General features: G+C 31.4%; 2 protein-coding genes across 7 annotated transcripts; both read right to left on the bottom strand.

Moving 5' to 3' along the window:
• Nucleotides 1-362: 362 nt before the first annotated feature.
• Nucleotides 363-8733, bottom strand: LOC144847562 (cGMP-dependent protein kinase 1-like). Of its 4 annotated transcripts, none has more exons than XM_078703984.1 (11): nucleotides 8370-8733; nucleotides 4567-4788; nucleotides 4216-4375; nucleotides 3864-4032; nucleotides 3532-3689; nucleotides 3032-3105; nucleotides 2590-2690; nucleotides 2387-2500; nucleotides 2191-2308; nucleotides 1621-1860; nucleotides 363-1445 (listed from the first exon to the last, which is right to left on the bottom strand). In XM_078703984.1, the coding sequence occupies exons 2-11, from the start codon at nucleotides 4757-4759 to the stop codon at nucleotides 1303-1305; spliced, it is 1470 nt and encodes a 489-aa protein (XP_078560110.1). In that variant the 5' UTR covers nucleotides 4760-4788; nucleotides 8370-8733; the 3' UTR covers nucleotides 363-1302. The 4 variants fall into 4 exon arrangements, with proteins under 4 accessions (XP_078560110.1, XP_078560111.1, XP_078560112.1 ...); XM_078703985.1 differs by having other exon boundaries at nucleotides 4567-4784; XM_078703986.1 differs by having other exon boundaries at nucleotides 8592-8708.
• A 627-nt stretch (nucleotides 8734-9360) lies between these two features.
• On the bottom strand, nucleotides 9361-21453 carry LOC144848012 (centrosomal protein of 85 kDa-like). Of its 3 annotated transcripts, XM_078704672.1 has the most exons (13): nucleotides 21330-21453; nucleotides 20141-20169; nucleotides 19915-20040; nucleotides 15002-15764; nucleotides 14549-14666; nucleotides 12730-12824; nucleotides 12488-12578; nucleotides 12152-12304; nucleotides 11875-12008; nucleotides 11627-11780; nucleotides 11349-11519; nucleotides 10908-11127; nucleotides 9361-10694 (listed from the first exon to the last, which is right to left on the bottom strand). In XM_078704672.1, the coding sequence occupies exons 2-13, from the start codon at nucleotides 20145-20147 to the stop codon at nucleotides 10531-10533; spliced, it is 2196 nt and encodes a 731-aa protein (XP_078560798.1). In that variant the 5' UTR covers nucleotides 20148-20169; nucleotides 21330-21453; the 3' UTR covers nucleotides 9361-10530. The 3 variants fall into 3 exon arrangements, with proteins under 3 accessions (XP_078560798.1, XP_078560799.1, XP_078560797.1); XM_078704673.1 differs by lacking the exons at nucleotides 19915-20040; nucleotides 20141-20169; nucleotides 21330-21453 and adding an exon at nucleotides 18876-18957; XM_078704671.1 differs by lacking the exons at nucleotides 19915-20040; nucleotides 20141-20169; nucleotides 21330-21453 and adding an exon at nucleotides 16309-16555.
• Nucleotides 21454-21791: the final 338 nt, after the last annotated feature.

Genomic DNA, 21791 nt, shown 5'->3' with positions numbered 1-21791 from the left:
GGATCCCATTGGCTGGATGTTTTTTTTTACTTGATTGTCAGAATGATTTTCGTTTTTAACCTTTTTTTTTCAATGTGAATTAGATAACTTGTTTGAAGCAATTTGTACCATAACACAACTGATAACCCAACTGTATATGACCAGCTGGGAATAATAATAATAATAATAATAATAATATTTATTTCCACAAATAATAAAGCGAAATACATAGTAGCATAATACTGTAAAAATACAACTAATAATGAACTTAAATAACACAAAGTTAAAATTTCAATTGAAGTTTAATTATCCATTGTATAATTTTTAGTGTGTGATTTAATATAGTATATGTTCGTAAATGTAATGACAATTTGTTCTGTAAATTAGATCCAAATTCATCGGTTTTATTAAACCAATTTCTGTTTGGGATTAAACTAACAATTTGGTGATATTATATAATAAAAACTGTGCATGTCAATGATCACATCTAGAAAATTAATATCGAGTTCTATCTATTCTAAGAGGAGCTTTTTTTGAAAATCACTTGAGTAACAGAAAGACAAGACATTGCCCTTCATTATGATTTATACTACAGGTACGACATACATATAAATGTAGTGGACCAGATTCAGGCTCCACATTAAAATTGTCCATTTTGCCACAGTAAATAAAATACACATAGTTTAAATACCAAATGTTTTATAAATGCATCTACTGCACTGTGTAGGTCTATCTGAATTTAAATAAAGCAAGTAAACGTTGTTATTTCTTTTTCTTTTAATTCAGTTTTCAACAGGAAAAACATGGCATTCAACAAAAAGATGTCATGACAATTTATTTTTTGAAATCATAGTACTACTAGTACATCGGCCATTACAAGATAATTATCAACACAATCTTATGGGAACAACGCAGAGCTACACCACTTTATAATGTTATTACAATTTCAGATACTCAACAAGATAGTGCAGGGCGAAGATAGGAACTAGAAAATATCTGCAACATTTTGGTTTAATATGAATATACTGTGTTGTACATTTAGTAACTAAAGACTAATGGTAGTAGACTAAATTTATTCAGAAATTAAATGGATGACATATTTATATAAAAGCAAGTTACATGTTTAACAACATTTAATTTATAAAGAATTCATTTTTGCAATTCATCATTGATTGTGCATTAACTGGAAAAGAACTACAAAGTGCTTTTTTCCAATCATCATCTCACAATCAGCAACACAATCAGTAAATACATAAATAATGTGGATATTGTGGAAGTAATACACATTCATTTGTGCTTGATTTTGTATTGAAATCTTCACATTCACCATGATTTGTTTGGTAAGTTGAGGATGGCCTTTGGGTAGTCTTTACAAATATGTAAAAACACTGTTCCTGTAAATCGGAGCAAAATGGCGGTAGATTTCACAATTACTGTACACTGCATCATCTTACTTGATGGAATGTCTGTATAAAGAATAAAACAGTCAGGATATAACCTAGTACATTGTCATATATCATTATAATCAATCCTAATGGACATTTTTCTTTATTAATATAAACTTTTCTATTGGCAATTATAAGTCAGCAATTCTATCTGTAACAATTTATATGCTTACACATTTTTACAGTAGGCACTTACAAAATAGTTTGCCTCTTTCAAGTAAATTCCCTGAACTTTTTTCAGAATATTTTACTTTAACAGATCCTTCAAATAATAGTAAAAATCTGTCTTCCTCTTTAAAATGGTCAGATGCAACATTTGCATAAAATTGACCTGGTTTCAGGATGGAGCTCACTCCTCCTTGTGTGGATTCTTTTTTCATTGACTTCCTTTTTGAGTTGCTCCTTTTCAAGCTTGCCTTAAGATTTTCTTTATCAGCTGTGTAAATAAATGCAACATAATAAAGTGTTAGTTATTTAGTTTAATAGTTTTAGGGTAAACGAATCATGTAATTGTAAAAATGTATGTAAATTAGTTTTTAAACAATAAGGTGATTTTTAATGTTAGTTGTACTTTAAATAGCGAAATTTGATTCTCATGGTCTTTGTTTTAGATGTTCAATTCAATTCAATTCAATTTATTCCGGATTTTACAAAACAAACAATAACATGTATCACACATGCTAGACACGGGGGACTCCTACAGCAAACTCAATTGATGTTGAGTATGTGTGGAATAAATAAAGATTATTATAGTAATAACCCTTACCTATAATTGTTATGTCTTCCTGGTATTCATGTACAGCACTTGCTATAACCAAAGAATAAAGAAAACCCACTGGAACATCTTGTAATAATTGACAATCACCAACATATTTTAAAATTGTCTGGAAAAGATGCAAATAGGTTAGATTAACAACAAAATTAAAAGGCATTATTAAAGAATATTCAGCTCCTCTACTTACCTCTATTTGTAAATGTGCTTGATATTTTTGAAATAATTCAGGAGTCCATCGTTCATATAATTTGCTCCACTGATCTAAAGTTTTCGTCAATGTTAAACCAGCACCTGATTTGTACTAAAAAAAATGAGCAATAAATTGAAATTAGAGAGATTACACATTCTAAAATTATAAATATATTGAAATAACATTTTAAGATGACTCACCCTATCAGCAATATCTGTTATGTGTGAATTGTTTATGATGATAGCTTGACACACAGTGGATGCTTTTATACTATACTGACGATCTACACCAGAATAAAAACCTGAAATACATACAGAATCACTTTTCTTTAACTGACAGAATCAGAACTGAAATTACATTATATTAAACAATTATATTAATTCAAGGTTTGCCAGACAGTTTAGTGTAATAAATTGATTTAATATACCAGATTTTATAAACCAGAAAATTGGCGACAAAACTTTTGCGAATCTGGCCAATAGTTTATTTAAATTATATAGAATAGACATAATAGTAATTGCATTATGTTAGGCCAATGGTGTACAATGGTATATATAATTTTTTTTTCCAAAATTGATCCAGATATATATAAAACAAACTAGCCTGGATGGGGTCTGTGATTCTGATTTTACAAAATGTTACCTTCTTCAGCAATCCAAATTGGCCAACGTTTAGCATTTAGATTCACCTTTCCACTGCTATGTTGAAGCTCAACACTTTCAAAAACAAATCATTTATTTAGGTATCAGCAGTCAAATTGTTATTATATACAATAAGTCTTTTATTCAATCAGTTGTACTAAACACCAGTGGGGGCCTTCTACATAAAATAGAACACTATCAGGGTGTAGGCACCTACTTTAAAATGCTAAATTATCTTTGTATTTAGTTTTCTCATTAATAAGTGATTTCTACTCTCCGCCGGTAGTAGGTTTGTTATTAGTAGGCTCAGTGATGTTTTATGCTTTTTAAAGTTTAATTTACATAATTATTGCCAATTTGAAATGACCAATAACAATATTAACAATTAATACTATCATATATACTATTAATAATGATTTATTGTATGTATACCTAAATTATCATCAGAAACAAAAATAAAAATGTGTGGTGAATGTATATTAAGAGTATGCTGCAACATACCTTCCTCTAGTAATCACTGTTATTTCGTTGGCTGGTTGGCCTAGCTGCTGTATAACTGACCCTGCTGGAAATATTACCAAACTTTCATAGCTATCTGTCTCTATCTTTTGTACTAAACTCTCAGTTGCACTTTCTGCCCAATTTTGAAACATTGGAATCTATACAAGAGAATAATACCCTTTATACATTATCATAGAGATCGGAAGTAAATTTATTTACACTTACACTAGTCAAAAAAGAGGGATAATTTGTTAGTAACATAATAATGATAAAATAGGCGATAAAATGTTAATAACATGTATGATATTTTGACTCATAAAGCAATATTTTACCTGCTTGAGTGCAGAAACTGCAATGCGATGCATGAGTTCTGGCTGGCTAAGTGTACCATTGGTATCTAAGTAACGCTTAGATACATAATAAGCAGCCATGTCCATATTAACAACAATATCATTCAATGAACTCTGTAAATTCTCAGTCTTCAATAAAATTAATACAGCTCTATTGTTAATGATAAAAATAGATTGTACTGTATTATTATAATGAATGGTGATATCTACAATAGGCCACCTAAGATCAGTACTACACATAACAACTTGTGACATTATTGTTACTACTACACCACCAGACCATAAAGAAATGCATTTCCTTTAAATTCTAAGTGAATATCTAGAGATAACGTACTTTGATTTGGTTTTAACATGAGCTGTACATGGTATATAAAATAGAGTGCTGATTTCACCAAAGAAATCACCAGGTAACAATGTTGCAAGTGTGGTGGAGGTAGAGGATAAAACATGAACTTCACCCGATAATATAATATAAATGCCAGTTGATCTTTGACCTGAAATAAATAAATATTGAAATATTATAAATATAAACAATATATTAAAAAACATAAGTATGTCCATAGATCATGATATGGTTATAATATTCAAGGAAAGCAGAATTGACGGTCTTTTGCGACGCAGATGAGTAACTGTATAACATGGAATTTATAATTATATGCCAATGAAAAATAATAATAAATAAGACCTTTTTTGATGATATCTTGATCTGCAAGTAGCTCAACCCGTTCAGCTTTAGAGATTACATTCTGGATAACCTGCTCAGTAATAGAACCTGTTGGAAAGGGAAGGTCTTTCAGACATTTACTGATGAGGACCAGCAACTTATTCTCTTGCACTGGTTCTAATTCTTTATCCTTTTTTGATGCTCCTGCTCCCATTCTTTTTGTAGATCAAATCATTCATCTGTCTTATTAGATAATAAATACCATAATTTAAAATACAATAAAAAAATATTTGTTAATTTAAATTTACAATTAAATTCTTTCTCTGCAGAAAGTTTTTTAGCAATCATCTAATTTTATACCATGATTTGATGACACAAAACATTTGTACATTGTGATAATACCATATGTTTCACCAGAGAATATATTTGTTTTTTTGTGATAGCAGCATACCACTATACCAATGTATTGTTGCATGTACAACAAGGTGGTAGGAGGAGAGAGTATTATTAATTTGATTTATGGAAGACGTGCTGTAACTGCTGCCGGCCATGGCCACAGCCGCTGTACCCAGATAATAACAAATGTCATAACAAACAAAAACTTACTTCCCCTTTCTAGTCCAAGAGCATTAGAGTTTGACCCGGACATTTCTGGTAACAAGCTATTTTTTTCAGGAAAGGTCCAGAACTATGATTGGAACATCATACTAAAAGTCCTGAAAAATCCTCCTTGTGCTCTCCGAGAAATCCAAGATGGCGTCCAAAATGGCTGCCATTTTAATTAGTCTATAACTTTGTAACCGCTTGTCGTAGAGTATTGATTTTGGTGTCAAATAGTTCAGGACATATACATTCCTATTTGCTCTAACAGAAAATGTTGTCAAAAAATGGTCGCTACTGCAGTTTCTGGCAGTTTGACCTTTGACCTGTTCTTATCATATCTCGGTAAAGTCTTATCATAGAGAATTGGGATTAGGCCCAAATTGTTCAGAACATGCATATTTTTATTTGGTGTAATGAAATATTTTATCCCAAAATAACCGGAAGTGAGGTTATTGACCTCTTATTGACCTATTCATATATCTTTTACCGTATCTCAAGAAATATTTATCGTATAGCGTTACTTTTGGTGTCAAATTGTTTGGAACATATACATTTCTATTTAGTCTAATACAACAGTTTTCCCTAAAATGCTCTGAAGTAAGTTAAATTATTGAAAATTAAAAAAATCAAAGAGCTGCATAGGCAGAGTATTATGAATACTGTAGATAAAATCAAAGTTTCAACTTTCAAAAAATGCCTTAAAGCATGTTTTGGGCATAGCACATCATCAGGTAAAGTGAATTGTTACAAAAAGAAAATATCAAGTCAATAACTAATCAAAGTTGGTTAAGTAAACAAAAAAATGGCGTTACATTTTATTGGGTAGTTGAAGAGTGTTTTGTTGTTTTCAACAATAACCTTGAGGGTAAATTTTACTTCGATAGAACAAAGAATATCGGTAACACTTGTTACAAAAAATGGACATGACCAAAAAACAGGGAAACGTAAATTCTCATACTAGTTATGGTTGAAATGTTATTGCTACAAAATGCCACCCATATGTAGATGTCATGAATACATTTTAAATGCTTTATTCGTCTTTAACTCGCGTTACATACGCGAATTAGTGCTTTGTTGAAATCACGTCGTTATTTTTATTATTTTATTATAGAAATTCAGATAATTATTTTTGTTCATAGAAGTATAACTTTTATGTAATTTAGGAAATGTATAGACTTTATGATACTGTGAAAATGAAATTTTCAGGTCATATACATTTCGCATGAAAATGGCAAACACTACAGTATGTACATGGCATGTATTATACTCAGGATTGTCAAAAACAAATGTAATAGACCATTTTATTTGTAAAAATAATGCATTTTGAAGCATGAAACCAGGTCATTCCTTGTTTTAAAAGAGAATGCACTCTTGAATGTTCTCTAACTGGCAAGCCTCGACTTTAACTTGTTAACTGTTTAAAGATGAAAACAAATTAACGTCATAACTGTTTTGGGCAAACATGCAACAACACCTATACAGATGAACATGATGATAATGATGTGAAAAAAGCAACAAACACCAAGATGTTTAAGATGCAACATCAGATGATGAATGACTGTAACAAAATGCTGCTGATCAATGTCACAGTGATTTAAAGACCCTTATTTTGCATATTTTAAATATATAATAAATCCTATAGGCTATAGGGCATATGGCGATAATTTTTTCATCTTTGAACAGTTAAATATGTAACTGGGGGACTAGCTCAAATGGTAGAGCACTCACTTAATATGTGAGAGGTACCGGGATCATTGCCCGTGTCTTTCAATCTATTTTTCATGGATTTCCACAAGTACCAAATAAAATCTGAAAAAAAAGTCTATGCATGCCAGGTAAATGGTATTTGATGCGAAATACCTAGGGTACATTCTCATTTTATCATAAATAAACCATATAACGAATATTTAAAACAAGGAATGTTTCAAAATGCGTTATTTTTAATAAGTCAACAAGGCCATATACATGGCTGCATGTGAGTAATTGTTTACTGACTGACCGAAATTGCTGAAAATGTTTGAAAATGTTGAACATTTTTTTAAAACATTTATATTTGCCTCCAAGTATTAATATCCAGTGTCAAAATAACGAAAAAATATGAATATGAGTTAGTGATTACCGGCTGACCAACCGACATAAATTGCTGAAAATGTTAAACAATTTTGAAAAATGTTTAAAAACATTTATATTTGCCTCCAAGTATTAATATCCAGTGTCAAAATAATGAAAAAATATGAATATGAGTTAGTGTTTACCAACCGACATCGTGAGCTATAGAGTCGCGTTTAAAAATCTAATCTAAAAATTGCAGATAAAGGGTCTTTGACATTTGTTTTTGACAATCCGGATATGTGCCATGTACATAGGTATTTTCCAATTGTCTTTTGTTTACTTAACCAACTTTGATTAGCCACTGACAGTTGTTCTTTGTAATTTATTGACTTTATATTTTCTTTTTGTAACAATTCACTTTACCTGATGATGTGCTATGCCCAAAACATGTTTTAAGGGTTAAGAGTTAACATTTTGTTTTTGATTTTATCTACAGTATTCATATACTCTGCCTATGCAGCTCTTTGATTTTTTAAATTTTCAATAAATTAACTTACTTCCGAGCATTTTAGGGGAAATTGGTGTATTAGACTAAATAGAAATGTATATGTTCCAAACAATTTGACACCAAAAGTTATGCCCTACGACAAATATTTCGTGAGATACGGTAAAAGATATTTGAATAGGTCAATAAGAGGTCAATAACCTCACTTCCGGTCATTTTGGGATAAAATATTTTATTACACCAAATATAAATATGCATGTTCTGAACAATTTGGGCCTAATCTCAATTCTCTATGACAAGCCATTACCGAAATATAAGACCAGGTCAAAGGTCAAACTACAAGAAACTGTAGTAGCGGCCATTTTTTGACCAAATTTTCTGTTAGAGCAAATAGGAATGTATATACTGTGAACTATTTGCCACCAAAACCAATACTCTATGACAAGCGGTTACAAAGTTATAGACTAATTAAAATGGCAGCCATATTGGACGCCATCTTGGATTTCTCGGAGAGCACAAGGAGGATTTTTCAGGACTTTCAGTATGATGTTCCAATCATAGTTCTGGACCTTTCCTGAAAAAATTAGCTTGTTACCAGAAATGTCCGGGTCTGCCTATACTTATGAACTAATGCTCTTGGACTATTCCTTCTTTAAATAATTACCATTTTAGCTGATTATAAAATATTACTGTGTAGGGCCTAAAATGTAGGCCTCCCGAAGTATTTTTCAAAGCCTATCGTATATACTCAGTGTTAGTTATTAGTAGCAGCCAAGAAGTGATGATGATGCAGTGTACTTCGTGACACAACTACAGTCACTGTCAGCAGCCTAAAGCTTTTTCAAAGAAACTTTACATATCAATAGTTGATAGATTACACCCTTACCGCCCACAAACAAAACTCTGCTACATAGCTAAATTGTGCATGCTTGAAACCTTGGTCCAGTTCAAATCGAGTGTGCGATATTTACAATGCACACACATCATCAGTATTATAAACACAATAGAGTAAATACCAAGGTTGTTGCTATGTGTGTATATGAATATGATGAGGAGCATGGAAAAATGTCACATTATTATTAAATTCAGGAAGTTGTACAACTCCCTGATTAATTTACTCTCCCTGCATGCTGTAAGTAACTCAAAGTCTGTCAGTGTCAATTGCACAGACATAGTAGGCATGGAGGAGAATTATAAGGTTTAGGTACTGTATTGGAAAATAAATATTCAAATGTTTTGGTGGGGAAACATTTTTTGTAAACAAAAACAAAATATTAAAACCAAATACTAATTATATTATACAAATTTTTAATTCATATGAAATGTCTACTAGGCTAATGCATGTGGCGGGGCATTTATTCGAGAAAATAAATAAACATCTTAGGGGCGTTTATTCCAAATGATGTTCTATTGGGGTTGTTTATTCGAGGTTGGCGGTAGGGGGATGTTATTAAAAAAGGAATGTTTATTCAAATCATATTTCTATTGTTAGCATGGTTAGTTGTGTGACAGAGATCAAGAGTAATGATACTGACTGCAATAAACATGCAATTATGTGTCATAAAAGCAAAAATAGCAATTACAAAATAATAATTTAAACATTGTTTTATGTATGAAGTAAAATGGTGACAAATAAAAACAATGACAAGCACATACACTATTTATGTTCCAGCATTTGTACAATACTGTTGAATTTATTTAAACAGAAGTATACATTGAAATCTAGAAAAACACAACACAGTGGCATTAAACCTACTATACTACCCAAACTGTAAGGATAAATCAATGTATAACAACAAATAATAATGAACCTGGTCTATCCAAATTTCAATACAATAAATATTTTTCTTGTTAAATTCAGTAATATATGAAATAAACAATAAGTTAACACATTTTTAAATGACAAATATTGCACTGAATCTGGTCAAAAAGATAAATTACAAATAAATGATGAAATAAATTAGTAGGCATACTATAAGATTCAATGGTAGAATTTTTCAAATGCTAAATAAAGTGACTGAAGTACTGTAATCTAGAAAACAGCATTATATACATACATGTCATATTCCATTTAATAATATCAATTCCTTTTGTACTTAAGTACTGGTGCCTTTTGTACTTAAGTACTGGTTCTGAGGACAGTTCAGAATGCAACTGCAGCTCTCTGTTTGTACAACCATGGAGAAATAAGTTTACTAAATAACCAAGTTGTTTATATACACCCACACAATATGAATAGTTGAATAAAGACTTGGTATACAATCAAAATCAAACATTGTAACACATTGTATAAAAATATATTGTTTTGTACTTCAAATACCTTTAACAATGCAAATGTTATTTAAATCTGTTTTGACAACATCCCCGTCCCCTGAAATGCAAACTTGCCAACACACACTGACAAGCAACACATATCCTAACACATGTATTATCTGTTCAAAATAGTCCCATTTCTACCAAGGATCTCTGTTCCTTTATTTTATATACCATTGTGCATTATGTAACTTTTATACAATATTATGTCATTTTACAAGATTTAATAGTTTTCTTGTTTTAACATTCTGCTATTTTAATATGTAATTTTACCATTTTATATACATATTTCTTTTCTCAACTGTTAACTGGACTCATACTTGCAACCTGTTTTAAGGTTTTATTGAGTTCCATTTTCATCAGTCGTTTAATTGTCTTTATTTTACTAATGTTAACAAAATAAAGATAGATTGAAAGATTTAAAGCTTAAAGTTAATGATCTATAACATTTGTATAAATACTATTCAACTCTATGTATTGATTAGTTTTCATAAAGTATGCATTGTAAATGATTATTGTGTAATACACTGGTCACCAAGATCTTCAGCATACTTGTCTGACAACATAGATCTAAGTTTATCAATTTCTGCCTGTAACTCTTGCACTTGTTTCAATTTAGTCTTCATTGATTTTGCATTTGTACTATTCATGTCACCCTCCAGCATTGACGGCAACGCTATAAAAAGAGAGACACATTCATCACTTTCAATTTAACAAAAAATAAAGATGGTTTAAATTAACAAATGTTTACCATGAATTAAAGTGTCCTATATTGATGCACATGCTAATCCTAACACTCAAATTACACACATGAGTAACCAACTATGATTATTATGGACATCCATTAATGAATATAGGTATGGTTTTTGTATAGAAGGTAATAACTTACATTTGACCCCCAGCAACATGGACATATCTGGTTCTTTGCCCTCTGCTTGCTCAACAAGTATATGTACAAGACATTGGAGGTCTGCCACACATGCTGAAATCTCTACTAGAAGCTGCTGGCTACATTCCAAGTAATCTTGGCACACTGTTTTTTCTAGTTTCTGACATTTCTCCGTTAGATTTAGATTATGTTCATACATTTCTTGGCTTTGGGCTGCAAGCTAAATTCAAATTTAAAATATTAATTAATAATGCAGTCAACTACCATATGAATAATTAAAAAAAAATCATATTTAGGATACTTCATGAACTTTTCTTTTGTGTGTGTGTGTAAATCATGTGAACATTTGTATCAGGCAGTATATTTATAACAACCATTATTATTGTTGTTCTGAGTGCATAACATAACATACTGCCAGCATCTGTGTGTGTGTTTCCTTACCTGTCTCATTGACACTTGCATTTTTTGTAGGTCAGCTTCTTTAATTTGAAGGGCTTCTTTTAGTGAATAGACTGTACTTTCTTCCTGTTCTACTCTACTCTCTAAACACTTCACTTTGTCTTCAGTCTGCTCATTTAAACTTTTTAACTTTGTGTGCTTGCTTTCAACAAGCTAAACAAAAAATTCAATTTTGACAAATAAATAACTTATTATTATTTTTTAAAATAATTTAACAATCTTATTATCGTTGATATTAAATTGACATCAAGTTTGCATACCTTTTGAAGACGATTGACTTCACTTTTTAGTAAATTGTTATCTTTTTTTAACTCTTCCACATCCTGTTTCTTAAACAACTTTAAATTGTCAACAGTGTCTTGTCCTCTATTTGCACCAATAGCAACTTGTAATTTACTTATTTCTTCTTTATAACTAACAAATAAAGCATATAATAATTGCAAATATTATAGAAATTGAATTTTTGGTTTTAAGCAGAATTATTCCAAATTGAAAATGACATTCTTACCTTTCTATTGACATATGAAACTCACTGATCTCCCTATCTTTGCTTCGACTGGCTTTACGAACTTCTGCGAGGGAACTCTCCAAGTGATGTATTCTCTCGGTTAATAATGTCTCTTTTTCTTTCAAATTTTTCAAGTAAATTCAAAATTAAAGAAAAATTTCTTGAAAGCACATCATTTAAAATATAGAATATTAATATTAAATAAAATACAGTAATTATGAACTGGTATATAATCTTAGCGACTCAAACTTAATATTAATGATATACAAAAGGATATTCTTTCAACATTATTTTGATGGTCCTTCATCGTTGGTAGTTCTTGTATGTAGTTGCTGTATGTACTCTCTTTACGCTTTGCTTTCTCATATTTTTCTCTTAAACGTTCAAACTTTCCTTTAATTTCTTCATTTCTTGATTCCCTTGAAAGAAGCTTAAAAATAGACCAGTGTATCAATTGTTTATGCCATGTCAAATGTCCCTATATTTTCACTTCAGATTTATACAAGATTCTACAAAGGCATTTAACTACCAAATACTGTACTTCATTTAAGAAGACATTCACATGAGGTAAATAGCAATACAGTATCTATGTATATTTCTTTTTATTATTTACCTTTTTTTTAAGATCATCAACTTCTTTTGTTTTAAATGCAGTAGACTCTTTTAAGGACTTCTTCAGTTGATCAATTTCATATTCCCTTTCTCTATAAATGAATACAAATAATAGTTAATAACATTATTTATTACAACAACATATCCCTATGATAACATTAATGAAATATGTATAGCTTATACTACTAATTTTACAAATCTATTAACAGTTGGAAATTAACTTTATAAGACTAATGATGTTACCCCAGTGCTCTATTAAGTGTGTCAATGTCAGCTACTTTAGATGTTGATACTTCAGCTAACTGAGCCTTTAATGAGCTGATCTCATAGTGATACTCCTGCAAAATAATAATTTCAAAAATTCAATTGCAAGGTTGTGAAAACCAAAGGAAACATTTGACCATATTATCAGTCATTTAGTGAAGATAAAAATGTACTGAAAACAAATTATATATTAAAACGCATTGGACGAATAACACCCTTTGACAGATACAGTATGCCTTTTAATTTATTATGTTGGGATTGTGTGTGCATTTATACTGCTAGTTACTAAAGCACATTGTAATGGACGAGTAACACCCTTTGAAAGATACAGTATGGCTTTTTATTTATTTATTATGTTGGGATTTTGTGTGCATTTATACTGGTAGTTACTAAAGCACATTGGACGAATAACACCCTTTGACAGATACAGTATGCCTTTTAATTTATTATGTTGGGATTGTGTGTGCATTTATACTGGTAGTTACTAAAGCACATTGTAATGGACGAGTAACACCCTTTGAAAGATACAGTATGGCTTTTTATTTATTTATTATGTTGGGATTTTGTGTGCATTTATACTGGTAGTTACTAAAGCACATTGGACGAATAACACCCTTTGACAGATACAGTATGCCTTTTAATTTATTATGTTGGGATTGTGTGTGCATTTATACTGGTAGTTACTAAAGCACATTGTAATGGACGAATAACACCCTTTGACAGATACAGTATGGCTTTTAATTTATTATGTTGGGATTGTGTGTGCATTTATACTGCTAGTTACTAAAGCACATTGGACGAATAACACCCTTTGACAGATACAGTATGCCTTTTAATTTATTATGTTGGGATTTTGTGTGCATTTATACTGGTAGTTACTAAAGCACATTGGACGAATAACACCCTTTGACAGATACAGTATGCCTTTTAATTTATTATGTTGGGATTTTGTGTGCATTTATACTGGTAGTTACTAAAGCACATTGGACGAATAACACCCTTTGACAGATACAGTATGCCTTTTAATTTATTATGTTGGGATTGTGTGTGCATTTATACTGGTAGTTACTAAAGCACATTGGACGAATAACACACTTTCACAGATATAGTATGCCTTATTGTTTATTATGTTGGGATTTTGTGTGCATTTATACTGGTAGTTACTAAAGCACATTGGACGAATAACAACCTTTGACAGATATAGTATGCCTTTTAATTTATTATGTTGGGATGTGTGTGCATTTATACTGGTAGTTACTAAAGCACATTGGACGAATAACACCCTTTGACAGATATAGTATGCCTTTTAATTTATTATGTTGGGATGTGTGTGCATTTATACTGGTAGTTACTAAAGCACATTGGTCGAATAACACCATTTGAAGGATACCTGTAAAAATGATCATAGTTTATAAGTTTACCAGGGGTAGTTGCTAGGGGAATTAATATCATATAATAAGGATATTATTTTTTTAAAGTGACCAAAAGTGTAGGCATTAATATAAATTATTTTGTATGCATTTATACTGCTAGTTGCTAAACCTTGACCAAACCTGTGTAGGTCACATGACCTACGCAGTCAATTACCTGTTATTTCACAAGAGGAAGTTTAAAGATTATTCAATTTTAACAAGAATACAATTACAGTACATGTAATCCTTCAACTTTAGATAGGGTTAGTAACTATTATTATGTTCTTCTTTTGTATATTGAAAGTTATAGTTTTCTAAACAAATATTGTCTATTATGATTTACCGAATATTTTTTTTTAAACTACGTTAAAATTTAAATGTCATACCTGTATCTTCAAAAGCATCATGTCGCCTTCCTCTGAGGCACGTGCATATTGACGGTGACGTTCCTGGGTCTTCAACTCTTTTATCTGCTCCTCATAGTGGGCCAACTCCAACTTTTGCCTTGAAAAACATAGTAATAATCCCATTGTGATAGTTTAACTTTAAGCATTGAATATCATTTTACAGAATCATACAGAATGTATGCCTGATTTGAATAAAATATGCAAATATGTTATATCAAGCATACACACTGTATCCTGTATTAATTCAGTTGTTTCATTTTGCAATATATTCTCAAAGTGTCACCAACTTCCTGTCGTGCATTCAACATTCAAATCTATTATGGTAGCTATAGCTTAGCAGGTTGACACAAAATCAATTATGCTTTTAATAACATAATACTTATTGACTATATATGAAATGATATTAAATTGGCTGATAGTAATTAAACTTACTTATCAATAATAATGTTCTTTTCTTGAAGTATATTATCTTTTGCTCGTATAACAGCACTAAGTCGTGATGGTTCCTGTACAGATCCAACATCTTGATTAGTATTATTAGTTCCAAGATTTAAAGATGACAAAGCGGTGTTTAAACCTTTACTGGACAAATGTAAGTGTTCTAAATGAGCTTGTAAATGTGGATTTGTTTGCGATTGTTGCCATGCTTGCATATCATATGTTTTGCCTGCTGTGTTGTAACCACCTGCTCCTGCTGTATAATAAGCACTTTCTGTCGTCAAATATGATGGTTTAGCTTGAATCTCTGCTCCAACAGAAATAGGTGGACGTGGTAACACTTGACTGTATGATGTAGCTATTGCAATATTTGATGGCTTAACACGATCAAATTGTTTTCGTTCAGGTAGTTCAATGAATGAATCTCTACCTACTGCACCACCCCGTCGTAATTCTTCAGTTCCAAAGTTTTCTCCTCTTCGTTTTAGTTCATTATCTATAGCAGACTGATGAAGTGTATCTTCCTCATTAAGCATAACAAATGTCTGATCTGCAAATGAGAAATCTACTGCATTCATTTCTTTGAACCCTGTTGTTGAGCTATATGGCTCAGAAGGTCTGTGTGAATACTTTACATCATGCCGCTGGAACAAGTTTTTGGGTTCATGTAGGTCTGCTTTAGTTGCTGTTAATGTTCGAGATTTGTTTGGAGTATTAGGCAGTACTTGAGCAACTGGTGGACTTCTCGACTCATGACCTATAAAACAAGTGTAAACAAAACACAATAAAAAAAACTGCTCTCATAGCCTTAAAAGTACACATTTTATTTAAAAAAAACACACATTTTTTAGCATTTGAGCAATCTACAATAAAGATACTTGAGATATTCAATATCAAAGTGTTAGCCTTACCATGTATATGACTCACTTCCCCTAAAGCTTCATGCAAGATATTACAGCTCTACAAACAATATTCACATTCACTGAGCTGCCATACAAAATAACATGCTCTTCTCATACCTCTATTCATTATTCAGGCTATACTCATTGAACCATTAATATATTGATTAATAATTCTGTTTTAAACTATGATACTTACATTAAGCACAATACAATTGAGAACAAAGTTAATCAAACCCCTCATTGAGCATTGCAGATGCTCCTACAAACATTCTATGAGTCTTCTCACACTAAAATACCACTACAGGCTTTGCATGCATTGTTATTGACGCCATGCTAATTTAGGAACCAATCTTGAGGGCGCTTTCAAAGTGCATTCCGAATGTTTTCATGTAAACTTACCAATCAAAGGATCATCTCTTTCTATAGAATCGATTGAGCAAAGACTATCGAGGTCGTCTATGCTACAAGAATACCAAGTAGAAGGGCGTAGGAATCTAGCGGGTAAAGACATCCTATGGCGTGGTGGTTCATACAGACTATCATCCTCTGAACTCATACTTGAAGAAGAATTCTTTAGTAAATAAACTTATCAATTGCCAATGCAATACTGTAGTGTAAAAGTCCACAATACTTAATGTCTAAAATTCACTTAAATCCAAATAAGTGTATATTTGAGTATTTTACCAGATCCTAGACACAATAAGTGAGTGATCTAGCAGACATACAGTATGCATAGAAACATGGTATGAACAATACAACTTTAAAAACAGATCTTACTGTGCAGCAATGCATAAGTCACAGTACAGTTTCCTGCAGGATACTGTTAGCAGCGCATATTAGAAACAGGAAACATGTGATTACAAGCTAGTAGACTACAAACTAGGATGTGTGAAGGATCTGTCAAAAAAAGATCCTATGATAACAAAGGACGATGATGACATCACTATAACATCTGATTACAAGCTAGTAGACTACAAACTAGGATGATCTGTCAAAAACAGATCCTATGATAACAAAGAATGATGATGACATCACTATAACATGTCATTACAAGCTAGTAGACTACAAACTAGGATGATCTGTCAAAAACAGATCCTATGACAACAAAGGTCGATGATGACATCACTATAACATGTGATTACAAACTAGTAGACTACCAACTAGGATGATCTGTCAAAAACAGATCCTATGATAACAAAGGATGATGATGACATCACTATAATAACATGTGATTACAAACTAGTAGACTACAAACTAGGATGATCTGTCAAAAACAGATCCTATGATAACAAAAGATGGTGATGACATCACTATAACATGTCATTCCAAGCTAGGAAACTACAAACTAGGATGATCTGTCAAAAACAGATCCTATGATAACAAAGGACGATAATGACATCACTATAATAACATGTGATTACAAACTAGTAGACTACAAACTAGGATGATCTGTCAAAAACAGATCCTATGATAACAAAGGACGATAATGACATCACTATAATAACATGTGATTACAAACTAGTAGACTACAAACTAGGATGATCTGTCAAAAACAGATCCTATGATAACAAAGGACGATAATGACATCACTATAATAACATGTGATTACAAACTAGTAGACTACAAACTAGGATGATCTGTCAAAAATAGATCCTATGACAACAAAGGTCGATGATTACATCACAATAACATGTGATTACAAACTAGTAGACTACCAACTAGGATGATCTGTCAAAAACAGATCCTATGACAACAAAGGTCGATGATGACATCACTATAACATGTGATTACAAACTAGTAGACTACAAACTAGGATGTGTGAAGGATCTGTCAAAAAAAGATCCTATGACAACAAAGGACGATGATGATGACATCACTATAACATGTGATTACAAACTAGTAGACTACAAACTAGGATGATCTGTCAAAAACAGATCCTATGATAACAAAGGACGATAATGACATCACTATAATAACATGTGATTACAAACTAGTAGACTACCAACTAGGATGTGTGAAGGATCTGTCAAAAACAGATCCTATGACACCAAAGGTCGATGATGACATCACTATAACATGTGATTACAAACTAGTAGACTACCAACTAGGATGATCTGTCAAAAACAGATCCTATGATAACAAAGGATGATGATGATGACATCACAATAACATGTCATTACAAGCTAGTAGACTACAAACTAGGATGTGTGAAGGATCTGTCAAAAAACAGATCCTATGATAACAAAGGACGATGATGACATCACTATAACATGTCATTACAAGCTAGTAAACTACAAACTACAGTAGGATGATCTGTCAAAAAAAGATCCTATGATACAGTAACAAAGGATGATGATGACATCACTATAACATGTCATTACAAGCTAGTAGACTACAAACTAGGATGTGTGAAGGATCTGTCAAAAAAAGATCCTATGATAACAAAGGACGATGATGATGACATCACTATAACAACAATGGTTGCAGATGATGATGACCTCAGTACACAATGGTTGCTTTTATTATAAAAATTCTTAGCTTTGGCAGCTAGTGGATATGGTAAAATCTGTACAACTAAATAATATTTAAAACCTCTCAAAACTACATTCAGTGCAAACTCACGACAACCAACAGAACAACATGAAATGTATATTCAACAAAGCATTGGTTGCCATAGTCACTGAAAGATAATCTGATCCCTATCTAATTTGTTTTAATTGGAATTGAGTAAAAAGGTGTTCCTTACAGATACGGACAGAGTACTTACTGAAAAACAATTGTTTTATATTAGCTCACTCATTTGGTGAGGCTAACTCAGAATGAGATCAAAGAATTATTAATTAATACAAATTAACATATCAATTCTTGTAAATTTTTGTGAAAATCAACTGGGAAAATAAGATATTACAGTACAAAATATGAATAGACTGAATGTACCCAATGTAAATCAATTAAATTAAACCTACCATGCTGTATTGTAGAAATGCTAAAATACAAACAATCACTGCCTACCATCATTCAAGGAAGTGAATTATGCGGGGAGTGTTCAGTTGGCAAAACATACACCAGCTTGTGCATCAGCGATGACTACAATGAATAAATACAATCATAGGTTGGACCAGCCTGTTGCGGTAACCACCTTTGACCAGAGACAATGCCAGAAGAATACAAGCCAGTCAATTACAACTTAGTTCGTATGTACCTATCATTAATGCTGTATGACATAGAAAAATACTGTATACAAAATATTTGTATTTTATTTTCAGGTATTACTATTACAAGCTAAATTAGTAACACATCAAATAATAGTTCATTACAAAACATTGAATAAAAGCAATAAATCACACGAAAAAAAACCCTCTAAACAGTCATATCCTTCCTGAAACTTTCTTTGTTCCAAAATCAACATTTCATTAAAAGCCATCACATATCAATTCTAATGTATACAATGTTATACTGTACCAAAATATTGTTTCTTAGATCTTCTTGTAGTTTAAAAAAAATTGTTTTTTTACTGTTTATAGATATTATCTGAATCAAAGTTTTTTTTCTCTTTAAGTTAATGCAAGGAGTTGTTAATAAATTAACTCCCTATCCCTCTCTCTCTCAACAGTTCTTTTCAGAACTAAATATACATGTGTACTGCAAACTTGATATCAACATTAATTAGTTTAATTAACAACTCTCTGGTCGATGTAAACATATAGTAATGTAAAGGTTAATTTCAGTAAAAAATTGAAAATGACATACAGTACTGAGTATACCAAAATCCCATCAAAAACTGTAGGAGTTGTATGTGTGTGAATTGAATCCCACTGACACGAATAATGACTATACATAGATTATAGTTGCTATGCCTCCAGAAAAAGCTTTAGACTTCTTTGTGTTTTGGTTCATTTGCTATGAATAGTTTATCGTCAACATATTTGTATACAAAAGATCTACTCCCCCTCAGTATATTTGGTTTTTATAGAATTTACTGATATTTGACAAGTCATAAATTACCTTCAATTAAACCAGTCAAAAATAAACTTCTACTTTTTGAATGAGGGCTAGTTGTTTCACAATGAGGAGCCAGAAATGAACTTGTTGCTGCAATTCTTGGTGTTGCCCAATCGTTCAGTAATCGATCTAACAAGTAAAAACAATGTAATACGAATATCACTATTATTATTTATCATTGAAAATATCTGTTATTATGCATCAAAGATTGAACGTAACCATGGCTTACCTGTCATTGTTGATCAGTTCGCTTGAAATCTGAAAGAAACAAATCAATAACATTTTAAAACCATTTATTAATTAAAATTAGGAAAGTCAATTTGGTCAACAATGAACTGGTCATCTACAAAATGTCCACTCTAATTTAAACACACCTTATGTATCTTTTATGTATATTTGGGAAAGAAAGACAATAAAGATTATTATTTATCTATGACTTTTAAAGATATATTGTCTCCTGAAAAAATATTTGTTTTTTTTTAATATGCCATTTTAATGTCAAATATTTTTAGTTATTGGATCGAAAAAAAATATTTACCTGAAAAAACTGTAATTTACAGCAAATTAGTCAAATTGGCTGCCGGCCAGCCAATGGGGTTTTGGTTGAATTTACCGTAATCGATTTTATAAGTCAAAACATGGCCTACTATTCAAAGTTTGAATTTATTAATCTTCATTTTTAATGTTTTTGAGGGACAATTCATCTTGAGGATTGAACCATGGACCTATAAATTACTAATTTATAAGTCCATGATTGAACTTAAATTTGTGTGCAAATTAGCGATGCAGCTTATTTGATGAGAGGATATATCTCAATCAATATGTATTTGTTTGCCAAAGCTGCAATGTTAGTACATGGAGGTATACCTCCATGGTTAGTGTTTATTAATTAATTATTTATTAATAATAATAATATTAATAATTAGACCTAGGCTATTCAAATTTCAATATTGCCTTCCTTCCTTTATTATGGATTGAGTATTGTAAAACAACAATCAGGCCGAGTTAAGACCTTTTTATAATTGAAAAACTTACTGATAAAAAAAAACCACAAATTCACAAAAAAATGTATTAATAATTAATATTATATTAACACTCTTGATTTGGTCTAAAAAAAGTGGGACGTTTCAGGCTAAAACTTGTGGGCTGATAATGATATTGTCCAACCACCCTACCCTTGAGCAAATTGTCCCGGATTCAAACATCGTACACTACTCGAGGATGACAAGCTATTATATTAAAATAGCTCTAGCCTAGGCCTAGCTAGGAGTAGTAGGCCTAGGCTAGTACTAGGCCTATATAGTAAAGTCGTCCGAGAGGCTTAGAGAATTTTTACAACAACGAAAAGGCCAACTCTCTCCTCTTCCTAGCCTAGCTAGTTAGTAGGCCCTAGTGTAGTATGAAAAGTTTCATTTTACCTGTTTAAATCAACAGTATTTTTGTCAAGTACATAATGTAAGTGTTTGAGTTATAGAACAGTAAAATACCGTTTATTTACGACTTTATTTTCGATGATTCGACACACCACACACAACACACTACGCGTAACGTAACAATATAATAATTGAGGGCGCTGTGTAATCTATATATAATTTACCTGTATTATGTGTTTACTGTCCATATACGGTATAAAACCAGCTTATGATTATAAATTAGATAGGTCCTTGGTGTTACTTGACAATACCGCACTGACAGAGAAAATCAAACTCAAAGCACTTAATACAACCGAATTGTAAGTGAAATTCCTGGATTCTGAAAAACTTACGCGTCATGATGCACAATAAAATAAGAAAAAAAGTAAAAAACACTTTAAATGTTGATGAATCAAATTTGTCTACATATTGTAACTTGTTGCTATGAAATAATAGCACATAATAATA

This window comes from Antedon bifida, chromosome 7 (genome assembly GCF_963402885.1).
Source record: "Antedon bifida chromosome 7, ecAntBifi1.1, whole genome shotgun sequence".
Taxonomy (NCBI): domain Eukaryota; kingdom Metazoa; phylum Echinodermata; class Crinoidea; order Comatulida; family Antedonidae; genus Antedon; species Antedon bifida.
Note: the sequence above shows the minus strand (reverse complement) of the source record. Positions and strands in the feature narration are given on the sequence as shown.

What these genes read in the sequence shown, in the direction of transcription:
- LOC144847562 (XM_078703984.1), bottom strand. Translation starts at nt 4,759, where the DNA reads ATGGGAGCAGGAGCATCAAAAAAGGATAAAGAATTAGAACCAGTGCAA. An exon ending in CAGTTTCTGCACTCAAGCAG is followed by an intron (nt 3,690 to 3,863) that starts GTAAAATATTGC and finishes TCTCTTGTATAG; the next exon opens with ATTCCAATGTTTCAAAATTG. An exon ending in ACAGTGATTACTAGAGGAAG is followed by an intron (nt 3,106 to 3,531) that starts GTATGTTGCAGC and finishes TGTTTTTGAAAG; the next exon opens with TGTTGAGCTTCAACATAGCA.
- LOC144848012 (XM_078704671.1), bottom strand. Translation starts at nt 16,465, where the DNA reads ATGAGTTCAGAGGATGATAGTCTGTATGAACCACCACGCCATAGGATG. An exon ending in ATCAAAATAATGTTGAAAGA is followed by an intron (nt 12,009 to 12,151) that starts ATATCCTTTTGT and finishes TTTTGAATTTAC; the next exon opens with TTGAAAAATTTGAAAGAAAA. An exon ending in TGCAAGTGTCAATGAGACAG is followed by an intron (nt 11,128 to 11,348) that starts GTAAGGAAACAC and finishes ATTTGAATTTAG; the next exon opens with CTTGCAGCCCAAAGCCAAGA.